This window comes from Cervus elaphus, chromosome 16 (assembly GCF_910594005.1).
Source record: "Cervus elaphus chromosome 16, mCerEla1.1, whole genome shotgun sequence".
NCBI classification, from domain to species: domain Eukaryota; kingdom Metazoa; phylum Chordata; class Mammalia; order Artiodactyla; family Cervidae; genus Cervus; species Cervus elaphus.
In genome coordinates this window covers 27112550-27129791 of record NC_057830.1, presented here as the reverse complement: position 1 = coordinate 27129791, position 17242 = coordinate 27112550, and the positions used below count along the sequence as shown (strand labels likewise).

The window sequence follows — 17242 nt, the reverse complement described above, 5'->3', positions numbered from 1 at the left end:
ATTGGCATTCATTCATTTGTTGTTATTGTTCAGTCCCCCAGTCATGTCCAATTCTCTGCAATCCCATGGACTGCAGCACACCAGGCCCCCCTATCCCTCACCATCTCCCAAAGTTTGCCCAAGTTCATGTCCATTGCATCAGTGATGCCATCCAGCCATTTCATCCTCTGATGCCCTCTTCTCCTTCTGCCCTCAGTCTTTCCCAGTATCAGGGATGTTTCCAGTGAGTCGGCTGTTTGCATCAGGTGACCAAAATACTGCAGCTTCAGCTTCAGCATTAGTCTTTCTGATGAGTATTCAGGGTTGATTTCCTGTAAGAGTGACTGGTTTGATCTCCTTGCTGTCCAAGGGACTCTCAGGAGTCTATTCCAGTACCACAGTTTTGAAGGCATCAATTCTTCATCTCTCTGCCTTCTTTACTATCCAGCTCTCACAACCGTATGTGACCACTGGGAAGACCATAGCCTTGATTATACGAACCTTTGTCAGCAGAGGAAAATCATTCATTTAGTAGAAGTTTATTGAGTGCCATTTCTCTGCCAGTACTGTAGAAAAATAAACCCAGACAAGCAAAACTCATTTTCTCCCTTCAAGGAGGAAGAGTTTGTAAGTAAGCAAGAATGGCAGCAAACAAGCAATGGAAGGCACAGTGAGCAATCTGCTACACAGAAATATTCTGCAGTGATCTGGGAAAGGGTAAAGCCACTGAGGCGGCCCCAGTCTTACTTCTGTAGAGAAAGCGAGGGGTAGTCAGGGCAGGAGCAGACCAAGGGAGAATTGCTCTAGGAGTGGGAACAGCATACAGGTGGGGAGGATAGATCATTAAGATAATTTGTAATTAGCTGTATATGGCTGGAGCTTAGAGGGAGAAAGAGAAGAGGTTAGGGGGGTGGTACACATTAAGAGATCAGACAGGGTGCTTGAGGTCAGATTAAGGAAAAGTCTTTTGTACCTTGCTGTGGTGTTTGACTTTCATTTGTATTCAGTGAGAGACCACTGAGAAAATTTTTCAAGCCAGCGAGTGACATCGTTCTATTTTCATTTTAGAGATAGCCCTCTAATGTTGCATTTCTGAAGAATGACCACTTACCTATTTTATTGGTTATTTATTACAGGTATAGTGATCTAAAATAACACACCTTTATTATCCCACAGTTTCTGTGGCTCAGGAGTCCAAGTATGGCTTTGCTTGTGCCAAGTTGCTTCAAATGTATCCAGCTCTTTGCAACCCTATGGACTGTAGCCCTCCAGGCTCCTCTGTCCATGGCTTTACTTATATCTCATCTGCAATCTCTGTTGGCTAGGGCTGTACCCTCTTTTCACGGGTCAAGTAAGGTAAAGGTGTATGAACCCATGTGGTTGTTGGCCACAACTCCATTCAGAATGTGGGACTAGGGGCCTCAGTTTCTTGCTTGATGTTGTTTGAAGGCCACCCCCAGTTATTTGCAACATGGCCTCCAATATTTGGGCAGCTCATATTATGGCAGATTTCTTCTTCACAGCCAGAAAGGAAGATTAGTGTTCCAACAAGATGAGCAGTACCGTTTTTGTAGCAATCATGTACCTGTAATCATATATGCCATCTGTTTGTAGTATTTTGAGATCAGAGGTCATATCCACATTGACGGGGAGATGACTGCACAAGAAAGATTCTAGAAATATTCATAGTTACACCAAAAAATATGTATGTTCCCTCCCAGAGTTAGCCAAACTAAAGTTTGAGAGCACAGTTCCCAAGACCATCCTCATTTCTTATACCAACTGCAAGTTTGAGAATTTCCCAAAACCACCCTTACATTTGATAATTGCTTAAAGGACTCGTGGAACTCATAGAAAGCCATTATTTAATGGTTATGGTTTATCACAGAGAAAAGATACACATAAATATCACCCAAAGGAAGAGAGACAGTAGTCAGAGTCTGGGAGGGTTCCACATACAGAACTTGTATTGTTCTCAGGATGTTTTCATCAATGCCCTCCCAGCATTGATGCATGACAAGGAACATGGGTATCAGGAAAGTGCTACTGAACCTCATGGCTCAGCTTTTACTGGGGCTTCATTACATAGGCATGATCAATTGAGTATTCCACATGGTTGAACTCTGCCCCCAGTTTGACTGATACTACATGACCCATCCTAAACCACATGATTGTCTTTCTGGCATGGCCAACCTAAGACTGTTGGGTTTGGCCTGTCCCAACCTAAAATCTGTTGTTGTTGTTGTTGTTGCTGATCAGTTGCTAAGTCTTGTCTAGCTCTTTGCACCCCCATGGACTACAGCCCTCCAGGCTTCTCTGTTCTTCACTCTCTCCCAGAGTTTGCTCAAACTCATGTCCATTGAGTCAGTAATACCATCCAATCATCCCATCCTCTGTCGCTGCCTTCTCCTCCTGCCCTCAGTCTTTCCCAGCATCATGGTCTTTTCCAATGGCTTTTCACATCAGGTGGCCAAAGTACTGGAGCTTCAGCTTCAGCATCAGTCCTTCCAGTGAATATTCAGAGTTGATTTCCTTTAGGATTGACTGGTTTTATCTCCTTGCTATCCATGGGACTACCAAGAGAATTGTTGTTGTTCAGTCGCTAAGTCATCTTGCGACCCCATGAACTGCAGTCCACCAGGCTTCCCTGTTCTTCACTATCTCCCAGAGTTTTCTCAAATTCATGTCCATTAAGTATAACCCCCATTTTAAACGAAGATATAGATAATTCCTAGAAGCTGAACAAAGCCCAGACTGCTCTTTGGAGTCAAATTCTTTACTACTCCATTTCCAGTGTAAAATATGTTTCAAATTTAGATGGTTTTCTACTCCAGAAAGAACTATTTAACTGTCACTGCACAGTAATAAAAGATGAATGCCTTCAAGGCTCAAGAGCAGGCATTTATCCAAAATTGAGAGGGTTATCTCTGTGGAGTTCTTTTTGTTAACCCTACTACATTATCCTTGGTATCTTTGTAGGGTTTTATGTCTTTGAAGGTGTATCAGAATTTTACCTTGTGTAATCATTGCTCCTTCAGTGTGGGAAAGACTTCTGACTTGTTTCTAACCAACATTCTGGGCTTTTTGTGGGAAGTCTATGATTTGAATCTCCATCTCAAATAGCTGCTTATGCCTAAACCCTAGTCATTTGGTAAAATGAAATAGAGATGGGAACCCAAGTACTTTCTGGACTAGAAGGCTAAAACTTAAAGGGAGGGGAATTATGACTCAATATAAATAAGGGTTAATGTTTATAATGGATCATATTTGTGATTTTAATTTTTCTGAGTGGTATACATAAGTCTCCGTATAATAAGTTTGCAACCTAAACATGCAATGAAAGACATATCCAGAAATGCTGTGATGTTTACTTGCTGGGCACAGCAGGTTATATTTATTTAGGAAATTGGAACATAAAAGAAACTGGATTTTTAGCTGTTCTGATTTAATTTTGTTTCCAGCTGCTGTTATTCTTCATTTCCAAGATTTAGAAAAGATGGATTTGGAATCAGGAAATTGGAGTTTTAGTTCTAGCTTTCCTTGGACTTCTTTGCTACAGTAAAAGTATACAGAAGAAACAGGTTTATTTTTTTCAGCTTTCATACCATGGAATTGGTTGAGTGTGTTATATGATATGCATATATCTGCGTTTTGGTTTAGTGGTTCCAACTTAAGGAATAAAATAAAAGATATATAGTTTTCAGGTTATACTTAAATACATGCTAAACATTCTCAACCAGTAGATTGTAAGCAAATTTATTGAATATACTGTATTTTTATTTCCTTTTTAATATATTTGTTAAGCTTGGGTTCATGGTGTCATTTGAATTTATTCATTAGTGGGCACAAAGACAGAAAGTTCAACCTCAGAGCTAATATAGCTGATATTTTGAAGTGTAATGAGAAAATTGATGAATTTTCATCTTTTTCTTTCCTGATATATCAGCTAGTTTTGTCTGTAACTCTGGTAGGAGGTAGAACTTTATTCTTCTGTTCTGCAGAAAGCATTGGTGGTTATTTGTTTTGTTTTCTTTTTACTGAGAACTACCTGGAGTATGAGTTCCTCCGGGTGTTTTTGAGTAATGTAAGATGGTTGTTCATCTGCCTCCCTCTGGGCCCTGCAGCTGGAGGACATTTTGTGACATATTTATATGTACTTTCCTTTAAAGGGAGAGCAGAGTTGGCATCTTTGACCTCTTCTGCCTAATAGACAGGAAGAGTTTCACCTTACTCTGGCCAGAGGAGCCAGGCAGCCAAATGCCTCGTGAAGGGTCTGGGAAACTCTGCTCCCCATCTTTCTAGGCTATCTAGAGGTGCTTTGGAAAGTTAAACCATCAAATAATGACTTGGAATATGTTTGTTGTGGATATGTGATTTTAGATCTCCTCTCTCCCCTAATGAAACCTTTAGTAAATTCTCTCTTGTTTACTAATCTTTTGTACAAATAGAACCTTGGAAGGAACCTCAAAGATGCAAACTGCTTTCTAGAGGGTCCACTGAGGCATGTGAAGCACAGCTAACGGCTCAGGGCACATAGATCCAGTGGGAGGTTGGGCTGGACATGCTGCAATAATAGTTACTGCTCGTAGGATACCTGTAACTGGCATGCATGTGTGTGTGTGCTCAGTCGCTCTTTGTGACCCCCCCCCAGGCTGTAGCCTGCCAGCCTCCTCTGTCTGTAGGATTGTCTCGACAAGAGTACTGGAGTAGGTTGCCATTTCCTCCTCCAGGAGATCTTCTCTACCCAGGGATCAAACCTGCATCTCCTTCGTCTCCTGCATTGCAGGCATTCTTTACTGCTGAGCCACAGGAAACCCTTGTAACTGGAATGTGCTTTGTTAAATGCTATGGTATGTATATACTATCTCTATGTGTCCTTATAACAGCCCTGTGAGAACCACCTTCCTTACAGAAATGCAGAAAGAGAGACTTCAAGAAGTAACTCACTCAGAGTCATCTTGCTTAGTTACGTGAGTGAAGTCAGCCTTCCACCAAGGTATATCTGATTTCAAATTCCATGTTACCATCAAGTTTTTTCTTTGCTAAGCCTGTTCTTAAATGTATCTTCTTTTGTCAGTTTAGGAGGAGATAAAAATAGGTGCTCCAGAATTCTCAAAATTTGGAGTGTTTTAACTGTACAAGAAGCAAAACAACTAATTACCTCATCTTTATGTTAGTCTCACCTTGGAACCTTATTTTCTTCACCCTGCCAGTCAGTCAGTCACTACTCACACATCAAAGCGCCACCTCTACCTTGAAGCCTTCAGGTGCTTCACCACATCCTGGCCAGAAGTTAATACATCTGTGTACATACGAAGTAAAGTGTAAAGTTAATATATCTGTGTTCATATCAGTGTTCAGTTACTGCCACATTTTCTTTCTTTCTTCCTTTTGTTAGAATAAGTTATTACATCTTATTTTCTGTGTTAAATTTTTAAATAACAGCTTTATTGAAATAATTCACATCATACAACTCACTTTTTTAAAGGGTGCAATTCAGTAGATTTTGGTGTGTTCAAACTTGTACAGTCATCACTACAATCAATTTCAGAATATTTTCATCACCCAAAAAGAAATTCTCTATCCATTCTCAGTCACTGCCTAGTTCCCCTGTTTCTCCTGCTCCCCAACCCCAGGCAGCCAGTAATCTTTCCGTGTCTGTAGTTTTGCCTGTTTTAGACATTTCATATAAATAGAATCATGCAATACATGTTCTTCTGTGACTGACTTTTCACTAACTAGCATAATGTTTTCATGGTTCATCTGTATTATAACATGTATCAACATCCTTCTTTTGACTGAATAATATTCCATTGTGTGGATATACCACATTTTGTTTATCCTTTCATCAGCTGAAGGACATTTGGGTGGTTTCTTCTTTTTGGCTGTAAATGGATAATGCTGCTATGAACATTTGTGTGCATATTTTTGTGTGACCACATGTGTTCAGTTTTCTTAGGTATATATCTAGGAGTGGAATTGTTGGTTCACAGGTGACTAACTGAAGGACTGCCAGACTACTTTCCAAAGTAGCTGTACAATTTGACTTTGTCACCAGTGGATTCCACTTTTTGCGTCTCTTCACCAATACTTATTGTTTTACTGCCTTTTTGCTTTCAGCAATCCAGTGAATGTAAACTATCTGGTTGTAGTTTTTTTTAATTTGCATTTTCCTGATAGCGCTCATTAAATTTTAAATAGTCTTTTCTTTCTCATCTCATAAAACATCCACAATAATTAGCCTCCAACTAATAAATGAAAAAAAAAATCCGCAGTGTTTTCCATATGTTAGCTCATAATAAATGTTTACATTTGTAACCCTATTTTTTAAAATGTCAGTGAAGGGGGAGATGGTCCTTAAAGTTTTTTACCTCTTTTGAAAATGTGCTTTACCCACATCACTAACATTTTACTCTTTACTGTCACAGCTGTTGTCTTACAGTGTCACAGATGCACATATCTATTATGTTTGACCTCTCATTGCTAAGCCCTACAGGCCAAATGACTTGATGAATGTTTATTAAGTGAATGAATGGAGTATTGTTCATATTCATTCTGGATTGTTGAGCTAGCCCCTAGGACACATGGGTAGTCTGTTTCTCCTAAATGTTAATAACCTGCTCAAAGGTATAAATGAACATTAGAGGCTTCATTTTAAACTGTCATCTCCAGAAAGTTAGACTCATCGCTAGAAAACTGCTTCTAAAATATTGTTCTAGTTGTCTGATCTTTTTGAATACTGTTTTAAAAAAAATTTTTTTTAGGAGTTTCCTATATAGGCAGTCCCAGATTTGTGTTTATTCCTTACCTGAGGAATTCTATAAAATACTAACCTGGTAAATCAAGAAAGTTCATCATAGAAGTTATAGTTCATTACAAAGCATACTTAAAATGCTTCAAAATGATATGTGATTATTAAGGTTTTAAAGAAGATATCAAAACCTGTCATTCAAATTTCAAAGGAACTCTATTCAACTTTAGCACTATGTACATAAACATTGGCTGATATACATACATGTTTCTAATATTTTGTGCTAGGAAAATAGAAGTGTTTAATAATGCTGATATACTTTCTTGTGCTAACATTAACTTAATCTTGTGAATAGAGCAATTATTTATTAGCATATTTTTATGTAATTAAAACCTTTCTCTAGTGAATTTATTATAAAAATATTTATCCCAATTAAAATGAAACATAGAAAAGATTGTGTTGTATAATAGCTGAAATTTGCTAAAATACAAATTGTGGTGTTTTTCTGGCATCCAAATGGGCGTCCCAGGTGGTGCCAGTGGTAAAGAACCCGTCTGCCAATGTGGGAGACATAAGAGATGCGGGTTCTATCCCTAGGTCAGGAAGATCCCATAGAAGAGGGCATGGCAACCCACTCCAGTATTCTTGCCTGGAGAATCTCTGTGGACAGAGGAGCCTGGCCAGCTACAGTCCGTAAGGTTGCAAAGAATCAGACACGGCGGAAGCATCTTAGCATGCATGCATGCTGCTGCTAAGTTGCTTCAGTCGTGTCCGACTCTGTGCGACCCCATAGATGGCAGCCCCCCAAGCTCCCCCGTCCCTGGGATTCTCCAGGCAAGAACACTGGAGTGGGTTGCCATTTCCTTCTCCAATGCATGAAAGTGGAAAGTGAAAGTGAAGTTGCTCAGTCGTTATCCAACTCTTCGCGACCCCATGGACTGCAGCCTACCAGGCTCCTCTGTCCATGGGATTTTCCAGGCAAGAGTACTGGAGTGGGTTGCCATTTCCTTCTCCGAGCATGCACGCATGCAGACATCCAAATACAAGGTTTAAGTTTTTTTTTGCTTTGTTGCTCTGAGAGAAAAGTAAGACAAGTTGATTTCAAAGGCACATGTATCCCATTTTTCATTGCAGCACTGTTTACAATAGCTAGAACATAGAAGCAACCTAGATATCCATTGACAGATGAGTTGATAAAGAAGTTGTGGTTCATATACACAATGGAATGTTACTCAGCCATAAAAAGGAACACCTTTAAGTCAGTTCTAGTGAGGTGAATGAACCTAGAATCTATTATACAGAGTGAAGTAGGTCAGAAAGAGAAAGATAAATATCATATTCTAATGCATATATACAGAATCTAGAAAAATGGTATTGAAGAATTTATTCACAGGGCAGCAGTGGAGAAACAGACATCGAGAATAGACTTATGGACATGGGGAGAGGGGAGGAGAGGGTGAGATGTATGGAAAGAGTAACATGGAGTCTTACATTACCATGTGTAAAATAAATGGCTGATGGGAATTTGCTGTGTGGTTCAGGAAACTCAAACAGGGGCTCTGTGTCAGCCTGGAGGGGTGGGGTGGGGAGGGAGGTGGGAAGGGGGTTCAGGAGGGAGAGGATGTATGTATACCTGTGGCTGACTCATTTTGAGGTTTGACAGAAAACAGCAAAATTCTGTAAAGCAATTATCCTTCAATAAAAAATAAATAAATACATTTAAAACAAACAACAAAAAAGTAAGACTAGTTGATTTCATGAATTTGTGTGCCTTGAATCCTTAGTTAGGATAACCTCTTTTGAAAATCAAAACTATCATTCTGTGCTCTAAGTGGTAGGACCAGGGTGGGTGGATGTCATGGTGATGATAGCCAAATAAAAGTATGAAAGCTTTTCTGGAGACTAGATCAAAGAAAATAGTCTATTCCTTAAATGAGTTGCTGCCTATTACATTAATATAACCTCTTGGCATTTAAACACTATACTCATAGTGATTTAAAGTGCGTGTTTTACCATTGTTAGCTTCTAATGCTACTTCTTTCATCATTTTTAGAAAAATTACTGTGTAAATAAATGAGCATACCTGTTTTTTTTCTCAACATGATAATTTTATGTTCAAAGTGTAGTTTTTGATCCTACTTGTCATTCTAATTTATATTTCTACAAGATTTGTATCATTTTGAGTAAGTTCTAATTCTATATAATGATGCAGATGTTATCAACAACCTAAATTCAATCTGATCTTAGTATACTAAGTACTCAATTCTAACTATATTACTATGAGCTATGCATATTTAGCTAAATTTATATTGAATAATAATATCTTATGAAGTTATAAATGTATACCTATACAGTTCCTTGCCATTCTTGACTTCCATAATAGTTAGCATCAATGTTTTCTTCTGTTGCTTCTTCTTCTGGGCCTTCATGATGATCATCATGATCTTCACTATCACCATCATCTGGAAATCTCCTGAAAACTTGGGTCTTCAGTTGTATCGTTTGACCATTAGTGCTTTGTTGTTCACCATAATAAATAGTGTGTATATGAGGGAAGCAGAGGAAAATGTATGAGCTTATTGGCGCTTTCAGCTTATTTTGATCTACGCGAATGTATGTTAAATGGTGGTAATGTAGTGGATCAACTGATGGACACATCACTGTGACATTGATATCTGAAAAATACAAATTAAAAATTAATCCTTCTGTATTATATCCATAATACTATAATGGACTTTATTAAATACTTATTAGGTTTAATTATTTTTATAGTAATCAAATAATAAAATGAATAAAATGAAACTATAAATGAATTTTATATTATCAAAATAAATGATGGCTTCATTGGCTATTAAGTAATTATTTAATTACTAAATAAATTATTTAAGTAATAAATTCTTAGCAGAAACAATCTCAGAGAAAAAAAGTGAAAATCACATATAGTTCTACTATTCAAGATCTCATATTTCTTTGTATACTCTATAGTATTTCGTATTTTTTTATATACTTTATAGTACATATTCTCAAAGTTCAAAGTAATAACATTTAATAGAAAAGACTATAAACCTTGAAGTACACATTTCTCTGGGGCCCATTTCTGCCATTTCCCTAGCCAGCTTCAAAGCAACCATTTGTAATTTGTAGCACCATGTAAAGCATGGGTTTTTAAAGATCTGTTCTTTAAAAGAACAAAATAAGATTTTTTATGTCTTTAAAAGACAATAATGTGGAGAAGGAAATGGCAACCCACTCCAGTATTCTTGCCTGGAAAAGTCCATGGACAGAGGAGCCTGGCGGGCTGCAGTCCATGGGGTCACATGACTGAGCATGTGTGCACGAGGGTGGAGGGAGATGGGTTGGTAGCAATAAAGTGGTAGAACTAAAAAAAAGAAAAAAAGACAATAATGGACTTCCCTGGTGGTTCAGTGGTTAAGAATCTGCCTGCCAATGCTGTGAACACAGATTCGATCCTTGGTCTGGGAAGATTCCACATGTAGCGGGGCAACTAAGCCCCTGCACTGCAACTACTGCACCCACACTCTAAAGTCTGTGGTGCTCCAATAGAGAGTAGCTCCCGTTTGCAGCAGCAAAGACCCAGTACAGCCATAAATAAGTAGATAAATCAAATAGGTAACCAACAAGGACCTACTGTCTAGAACAGGGAACATTGCTCAATATTTGGTAGTAACCTAAATGAGAAAAGAATTGAAAAAAACAGATATTTGCATATGTATAACTGAATTCCTTTGCTATATACCTGACCCTAACACAACATTGTTATTCATCTATGCTCCAATATAAAATAAAAACTATAAATAAATAGTAAAACACAGACACACACAAAATGAAATTTTACATACTTTCAATTTCATTATTTTCTAGGTATAGGTGTTCTAAATTCCTTGGAATATAGAATGCTTGCTTCAGTTTGTTGTGTCCAACATTGAGCTCTATAAGGTTGGAAAGATTAAAAATATTGTATGGAATGTCTTGTAGTTTGTTGTGTGATATTCTTAGAGCGTGAAGTTTCGGAAGTTCGTTGAAGTAATTTTCTGGTATAGAAGATATTGAATTGTTTTCTAAAGACAGATACATAAGTGAAGAAGGCAAACCAGGAGGCATTGATTCTAATCTGTTATTACATAGGTTGAGCTGCATCAATTTTTCCATTTTGGCAAGTACTTTTGCTTGTAACATAGAATCATCAATTTGATTAAAACAGAGATCAAGCATGGTCAGGTTTACAAGCCCATTCACAGCATTTGTCTGCAGTCTGGAGATTTCATTGTAACCTAGAAAAATCCTTTCCAAAGACTTAGGAAGAGGAAATGGAAAGTCTTCTAAATTGTTATGCTGTAGGTGAAGCTGTAGTAGATTTGACAATTTAGCAAACACACCATGATCAATCTTTTGAGATTTAATTTTATTGTGGCTGAGGTTGATTTCTTTAAGATGAGTGGCATTGATAAATGAATCTGCAGTCACAGCCTCAATTTCATTGAACTGAAGATAGACTTGCTGAATGTGTGCTGGAATATTTGGGATAGTCTTTAGTTTGCGATTATCACAGTACATTGATGATGGAAAGTTAGGTGGACAGAAGCATTCACTGGCACAACCTAAAGTATGCTGATGAAATGGAGCTTCATAGTTTATATTTTGTTGAAATTGGAATTCTGTCTGGTAGACATCATCTGGTTCTTGGTCATAATCTTCATCCCATTGATAACTTTCATATTGGCAATATACTTTGACTCCAAGAAAGAAGAAAAGGACACATACTGGACTTGAAAAGCCCATGTTCCTTTTTTGTCCTATTATAAGACAAAAGGAAATATATAGTGGAAAAAGTGAGTGAAACATGTAATAATTCTTATATAAATTGACAGTTATCTAAAATGCACAATATCTGTGTCTGATTTGAAATATGTAAAAAAAATGTCCAGAATTAATGGCTGCTGCTCAGAACAAAATTAATGTTTAAGATGATATTTTTTAAAAAGCCTCATACTGCATTGAACCAGACTAAGTAATCATCTTTTTAGAGAATCTCGATTTGTCTTGCTTACTAGACTGGATTCACAATGATAGCATGACATCTTTCTACCCCAAAGTTGAGTGCTCTTTCCATATGGATATTAGATGTTCTCATTATTTGGCCCCTTCAGTTATGTTCACCACCTATGAGAAGAGAGACTCTATATTAATTAGGAGATTATTAATACTGACCAAAATTTGCCCACTGTAACTCCTGTTTGTTGATGTTCTTTTCTGTTCTTTGGAAAAACATAGAACACTCCATTTTATGTGAAAGCTTGAGATATTAAAAATAAGTATCATGTTTCCTCTTAGTGTTTTCTGTCCAAGTCTGATTGTCACTTCAAATTTTCCCTGTGAAATAGTTTCCAGAATCCAATTATTTTGTCTCTGACTCTACTTGAAAAACTGCATCAAATCCTAGATATACACAATATTTACATTCTACCAAGTTTTAGTTTCTAATTGGTTATTCTATACGTTTTTCCTAATTACCCTCCTAACTTTTTTCTTTCCACTATTTTTTTTTTTTTTAGTTAGTTTCTAGATACACAGGTATTAAAAACACATTCTCCTAATTTCCTAGGAGTTTAGGTCTAGTGGAGAATCAGACATGCAATACAGTGAATAGGAGGGTATGTGTGGGGTAGGATTGTAAAGAAGGGAGCGCTCAGCTTACGAAAGAGAAGACAAATGACAGCAGTCGAGTTGAAACTTGAAGTTGTAGTGAATGATGGGATATGTGTACTGGATGAGGAGCCTGAAAACCTTCATTTCAGTCCTATCACTTCTGACAGTCGAGTCACTTATATCTGCCTCTTGCCTCATCAGTAAAATAAGAACTATAATCACTTGCCTGCTTATCTCACTTGGTAGTTGTTATTGTCATAAATGCATATGAGGTATGCATATTAAAGTACTTTGCAAATTAGAAAGTGATCCAGATGGAATAAGTATGTTATTTAGGAAAAGTTTAAAAAAATCATACCTCTTTTATTCTAAGGCCATTTTTCTCTACCCTTCTCATCCAGGATTTCATGAGAAGATTAACATTCTAATAGAATTAATATCTTACATCATTGTATGTAATGAAACAGCTTATGTCCTGTTCATCTAGAATGGTATTATTTTTCATCGTTGGATAAATGAAAAAATAGTTACTTAAATCATTTCCTTGAGAAAGGCTGCCCTAGATCCTAACAACTTAAGTTTCTTAGTCTTTTTTCTTTTCTTATCAGAATCTGAATAGTACAGAATGTAAATATTCCTCTAGTCTCCCAGGCGCCGCTAGTAATGAAGAACCTGCCTGCCAATGCAGGAGATGTAAGACATACAGGCTTGATCCCTGGGTTGGGAAGATCCCCTGGAGGAGGGCATACCAACCCACTCCAGTATTCTTGCGTAGAGACTCTTGTGGACAGAGGAGCCTGGCAGGCTACAGTCCATGGGGTCACAAAGAGTTGGACACGACTGAGCAACTTCACTGAATCTTCATAGTCCAACCCTGGTTACTTCAGTTCTCCCTCCTCCCATAGCCTGACTCATGCAGCTGACAGCATGAGAGAAAATAGGACAGGGCCAACTGGCTCACTTTAAAGTCATGACCATTCAAGTGCTGCCTATTGTGACATCTCATTAGTCCATTCCTTTTCCCTTCCTCGTACACAAGCCTCTAAAACTTCACCATTGGTTTTGGATGATGACCCTGCTTCCTTTTTCACTCAGAAACTATGGTAGATAATCAGTACTCTTGCTTGGAAAATCCCATGGACAGAGGAGCCTGGTGGGCTACAGTCCATGGGGTCGCAAAGAGTCGGACACAACTGAGCGACTTCATTTTCACTACTCTAATATATTGTCTTGTATTTAATCCTATCCCTTCCTACAGAAAATGCCAAAACAGTAATGATTTGATCTTTTTAAACAATTTGACTTCAAAATTTGTAGTTTCCTTTTGGTAATCAGTAAGACTCCATCTGTTGTTCCTTCTTATCCATTTGATCCATGTAGGACATGGCATTTAAATTAGACTTTAAAGGAATATGAGGGTTCTCACAGAGAGAAGTAGAGAAGAAAATTGGCAGATAAAAGAAATGAGCAAAAAACATGTAAAGCAACAAAGGATGAAATGTTTGGGAAGTTGTGGTTAACTGTTGAAATAGCAAAATAAGTTTGTACAACTGATTTGGCCCAGAACCTTGAGGCCTAAATTGTGATCTCAGGAATTTGTACATTGGGAATGAACACCTAGTTTAATTCATTATTATAATTGAGCCATGGTCTTCACACTGCAGTGTTTATGCATTAAATAAGAGTCCTGGGAGGGGAAGTGAAAGAGTATGGTTGTATGGTCTCATCCCAAAGGACAGTGTTCAATGCTGGCTGATCCAGACTGGGAAGCTCCCAGTGGGCATGATTAAGAGTGCTTTTTCACCTGCTAGAATTTGTGACCTTGTACTAGATAATTGTGTGTTGACATTATTAACAAAGCAGCTCACAAATATTACTAGTGATTTATTTAGTTTGATTTGGTTACTCGATGATTGTCTTGAATTTTAGGGGTGAGGCACTGTGATCGGTGGGTAACACAGAATGAAAAAGACATGAAGACGTGGCTCCTTCTGTAAAGAGCATTCAATTTAGTGGACAAGAGAGGAACAACACAGTGAACCTGTACTCAGACAGAGGGAAATATGGCTTGCAGCAGAGATATCAGTGCTGTGGGAGCCAGTGGCTTAACCCTGCAAGAGTGAGACAGGGAAATCTTTGTAGACATCATTTGGCCCAGATTTGGGGAGATTAGCAGGAATGGATAATAGAACATTCTATACATATTACTCTCTGGTTGATAATATTTTAATGTTAAATTTGTAGTATTTTATATACTCATTATACCAGTACTATAGCATATCAACTTTTTAAAAAGTACTTATCATACTTCATTTAAAGTACTGTTCCATGGAGTAGAGATGAAAGTAGAAGCTAAGAGGCAGAAACATGCAACTATGCAGGACCAGGCCGTATAGAGGGTCTCAGAGGTTGACTGTTACACAGTCAGACTTCAAAAACAGCACTACTCATCAGAACTCTGAATTTTACCCTGTGTTAAGAACATCAGTAATTATCAATTAGTAACCTTATATTTGAGAATTAAAGTTGTGACTCTTCAATAGTTATGAGAAATTTGGGGGGGGCAAAGGAGATCTGGATGATACTTTTTAGTTCAGCCTTTACCTTTGACTTGGAAGACCTGAAGATGGGAGCCTTTCTGAAAATAAGGAGATTCTTCTTATTATCTGCTTTTGATCTTTTTGGCCAACTAAGAAGAAAGGTTTTTCCCTGAAGACAGTTTATCTTCTGAATCTGAGCTCATCCATTGAGCCCTCATTCACTGAAGACCTTGGCTCTATAGCTCAACTTTGTCCCACTCCCTTCTGACTTACTGCAGTTTTCTGCTCAGAAATCCATTCCATCTTCATGGATATAGCCATTATTTTCTATTCCTCTTACTCCTCAACTTCACCCCTGATCATTTTACTTGTTACAGTGATCTTGTTTCTTCTCATCCAAATTTTTCATTCAGCTAATTGTTTACCAGTCATTTGTTAAGCATATTGTTATTACTTCTACCTTTGATGTTCAGCAATTTATGACATGTTTCCTATAGGATAAGTCATAGTGAAACATTATAACTCACTGTCAATCATCTCATATCACAACTTCTAATTTTTGATAGGCTATAGTACAATGAACATTGTGGAAATGCTCAAAAATTTGCTGAATGAATGATTGATTGATTAATTACAGATTACATCTTGTTGGTGATGTTTATTACTACTAATGTTGATTGTTTCTAGGCATTTATTTCACCACAGTGATTTCTCTAAAAGAACATAGTCACAGAGAACATGGTTGTTTTTTTTCTATTAAATATTTTTGTCACAATATACTATATTCACTTTTCTATTACCTTGTTTAATAGAAAAATAACAAATGTGAAACAGAAAGTTTAAAGCAACGTGAAACATGTTACCAGGCTTTTAAAATTATTTGTTAATGTGTATTTTTCATATTATAGCTTAAAAAGTTTCAATGTCATAACATTTCTCCTACCTGGAAAACACTCATACTTTCATCAAGAAAGTTCTAATTTAAATTACTAATCAAATTGAGATGGAATTTTGTTCTGGAAAGTTTAAAGTAATTTGAAAGCTTCATAGCATTTAATTATTTTAAATATTTGCCTCATTGGTATGCCATAGAAGCTAAAATGTAATAAGAGACCAACTATTAGTATATAATTCAGAATTTTTTCCAAAGCAGTTTTAAATTTAAGTCTGTAAAATTAAAGTTGTGTACATCAGTATCACACCCAAGGCCTAAAGAAGTAAGACTCTTTTGCTGTTAAAAATATGAAAGTCTCAAGATTATTTTTAGTCATAATACATTTGAATCTTAGTTAACTGAAACCCAAGAAACTAGATCCTTTAGAGCTATAGTACTTATATTTTCTCTTTGAGGAAGAGGCAAACACATTGTAATATTTGGTTAATAGAGAAATTTTGAGAAAATGTCCAGTGAAATTTATACAAATACCCATTTCTTTACAACCAGAATCTCTAGCATTGCTCAGATGTATGACTCAAAGGTGTTTGCTGATTTTTTGTCAGCAACTTTTTTGTCAAAGTTGAGAAAGAGAAAGAAAGAGAAACAGATAATTATTGTATTAACCTGAAAATCTTTCATTCAAAGTAAAAAATAAAAATCTAAACAAAGATTATTTATTGGGTAAACCTTAAGTTAGAAAATTAAATTTCCTGCATTACTTCTTTCCCTGAATATTTTGGCTAATCAAAATTTAATGTAACTTTTACCAGATATTGCTTACCAAAATTATGCATTTATGGTGGCTGCAATCTATTTTAATGTTAAATCAAATATACTTTATTTTTAACAGCAGGAATATTTTTTTAAAAATTGAAAATTATTTTATCATCATACCTGTTGAATTTGCTTTAGTTTTCAGGGGCTGATGAATTTGCAAATCCTGTGAATGAATCAGAAATTCCTGAATTCTTAAACTGAGTCTCTTAAAAATCCACAGTAACTGTTGTGTTCAGGCAGGGCTGTCCCTTGAATTGCTATAGCAATTTAAGCAAATATAATCTGCTTGGAAAATACTTGGGTTGAATTAAAATTATGTATTTCTTTTCATTATCCAAAACTTTGTGGACTCTTAATTTAAGTGCTTGTGTTCTTGGTCAGATTTATGTGGCTTACTTCTTTCTTTCCCCCTTAATTTTGGTTTGAGGAATGGCAAGAATTTCCTCTAATGTGAAAGGCAAACAGAACTAAATGAAACAGCATGTACTGATTACTGTTTTTATTTTCATTTTCATGCCAAAGAATTCTTCAAATTAAGGTTCACAGTAACATGCAGTTGAGTGTCATGGCATTTTAAGGTGGAACTCAGAG

At 36.8% G+C, this 17242-nt stretch overlaps 2 protein-coding genes across 6 annotated transcripts in view; one reads left to right on the top strand and one right to left on the bottom strand.

The window, feature by feature from the left end:
- Window positions 1–17242, top strand: part of LOC122710226 (centromere protein P) — a 225125-nt gene that overhangs the window by 83931 nt on the left and 123952 nt on the right. The gene's annotated exons all lie outside the window — the stretch shown is intronic.
- On the bottom strand, window positions 382–16922 carry OMD (osteomodulin). 5 transcript variants are annotated; one of them, XR_006345857.1, is made up of 6 exons: window positions 16769–16891; window positions 11960–12121; window positions 10591–11544; window positions 9077–9405; window positions 5163–5281; window positions 382–1564 (listed from the first exon to the last, which is right to left on the bottom strand). XR_006345857.1 is itself a non-coding variant. In XM_043927879.1 (5 exons), exons 2-4 carry the CDS (start codon window positions 12030–12032, stop codon window positions 9077–9079), a joined length of 1356 nt encoding a protein of 451 aa, XP_043783814.1. In that variant the 5' UTR covers window positions 12033–12121; window positions 16769–16891; the 3' UTR covers window positions 2780–3532. The 5 variants fall into 5 exon arrangements, 3 of the variants coding, with proteins under 3 accessions (XP_043783814.1, XP_043783813.1, XP_043783815.1); XR_006345858.1 differs by lacking the exon at window positions 382–1564 and adding an exon at window positions 2780–3532; XM_043927879.1 differs by lacking the exons at window positions 382–1564; window positions 5163–5281 and adding an exon at window positions 2780–3532.

What these genes read in the sequence shown, in the direction of transcription:
- OMD (XM_043927879.1), bottom strand. Translation starts at nt 12,032, where the DNA reads ATGGAGTGTTCTATGTTTTTCCAAAGAACAGAAAAGAACATCAACAAA. An exon ending in GTTACAGTGGGCAAATTTTG is followed by an intron (nt 11,545 to 11,959) that starts GTCAGTATTAAT and finishes GTCTTATAATAG; the next exon opens with GACAAAAAAGGAACATGGGC. An exon ending in AGAAAATAATGAAATTGAAA is followed by an intron (nt 9,406 to 10,590) that starts GTATGTAAAATT and finishes TGTATTTTTCAG; the next exon opens with ATATCAATGTCACAGTGATG.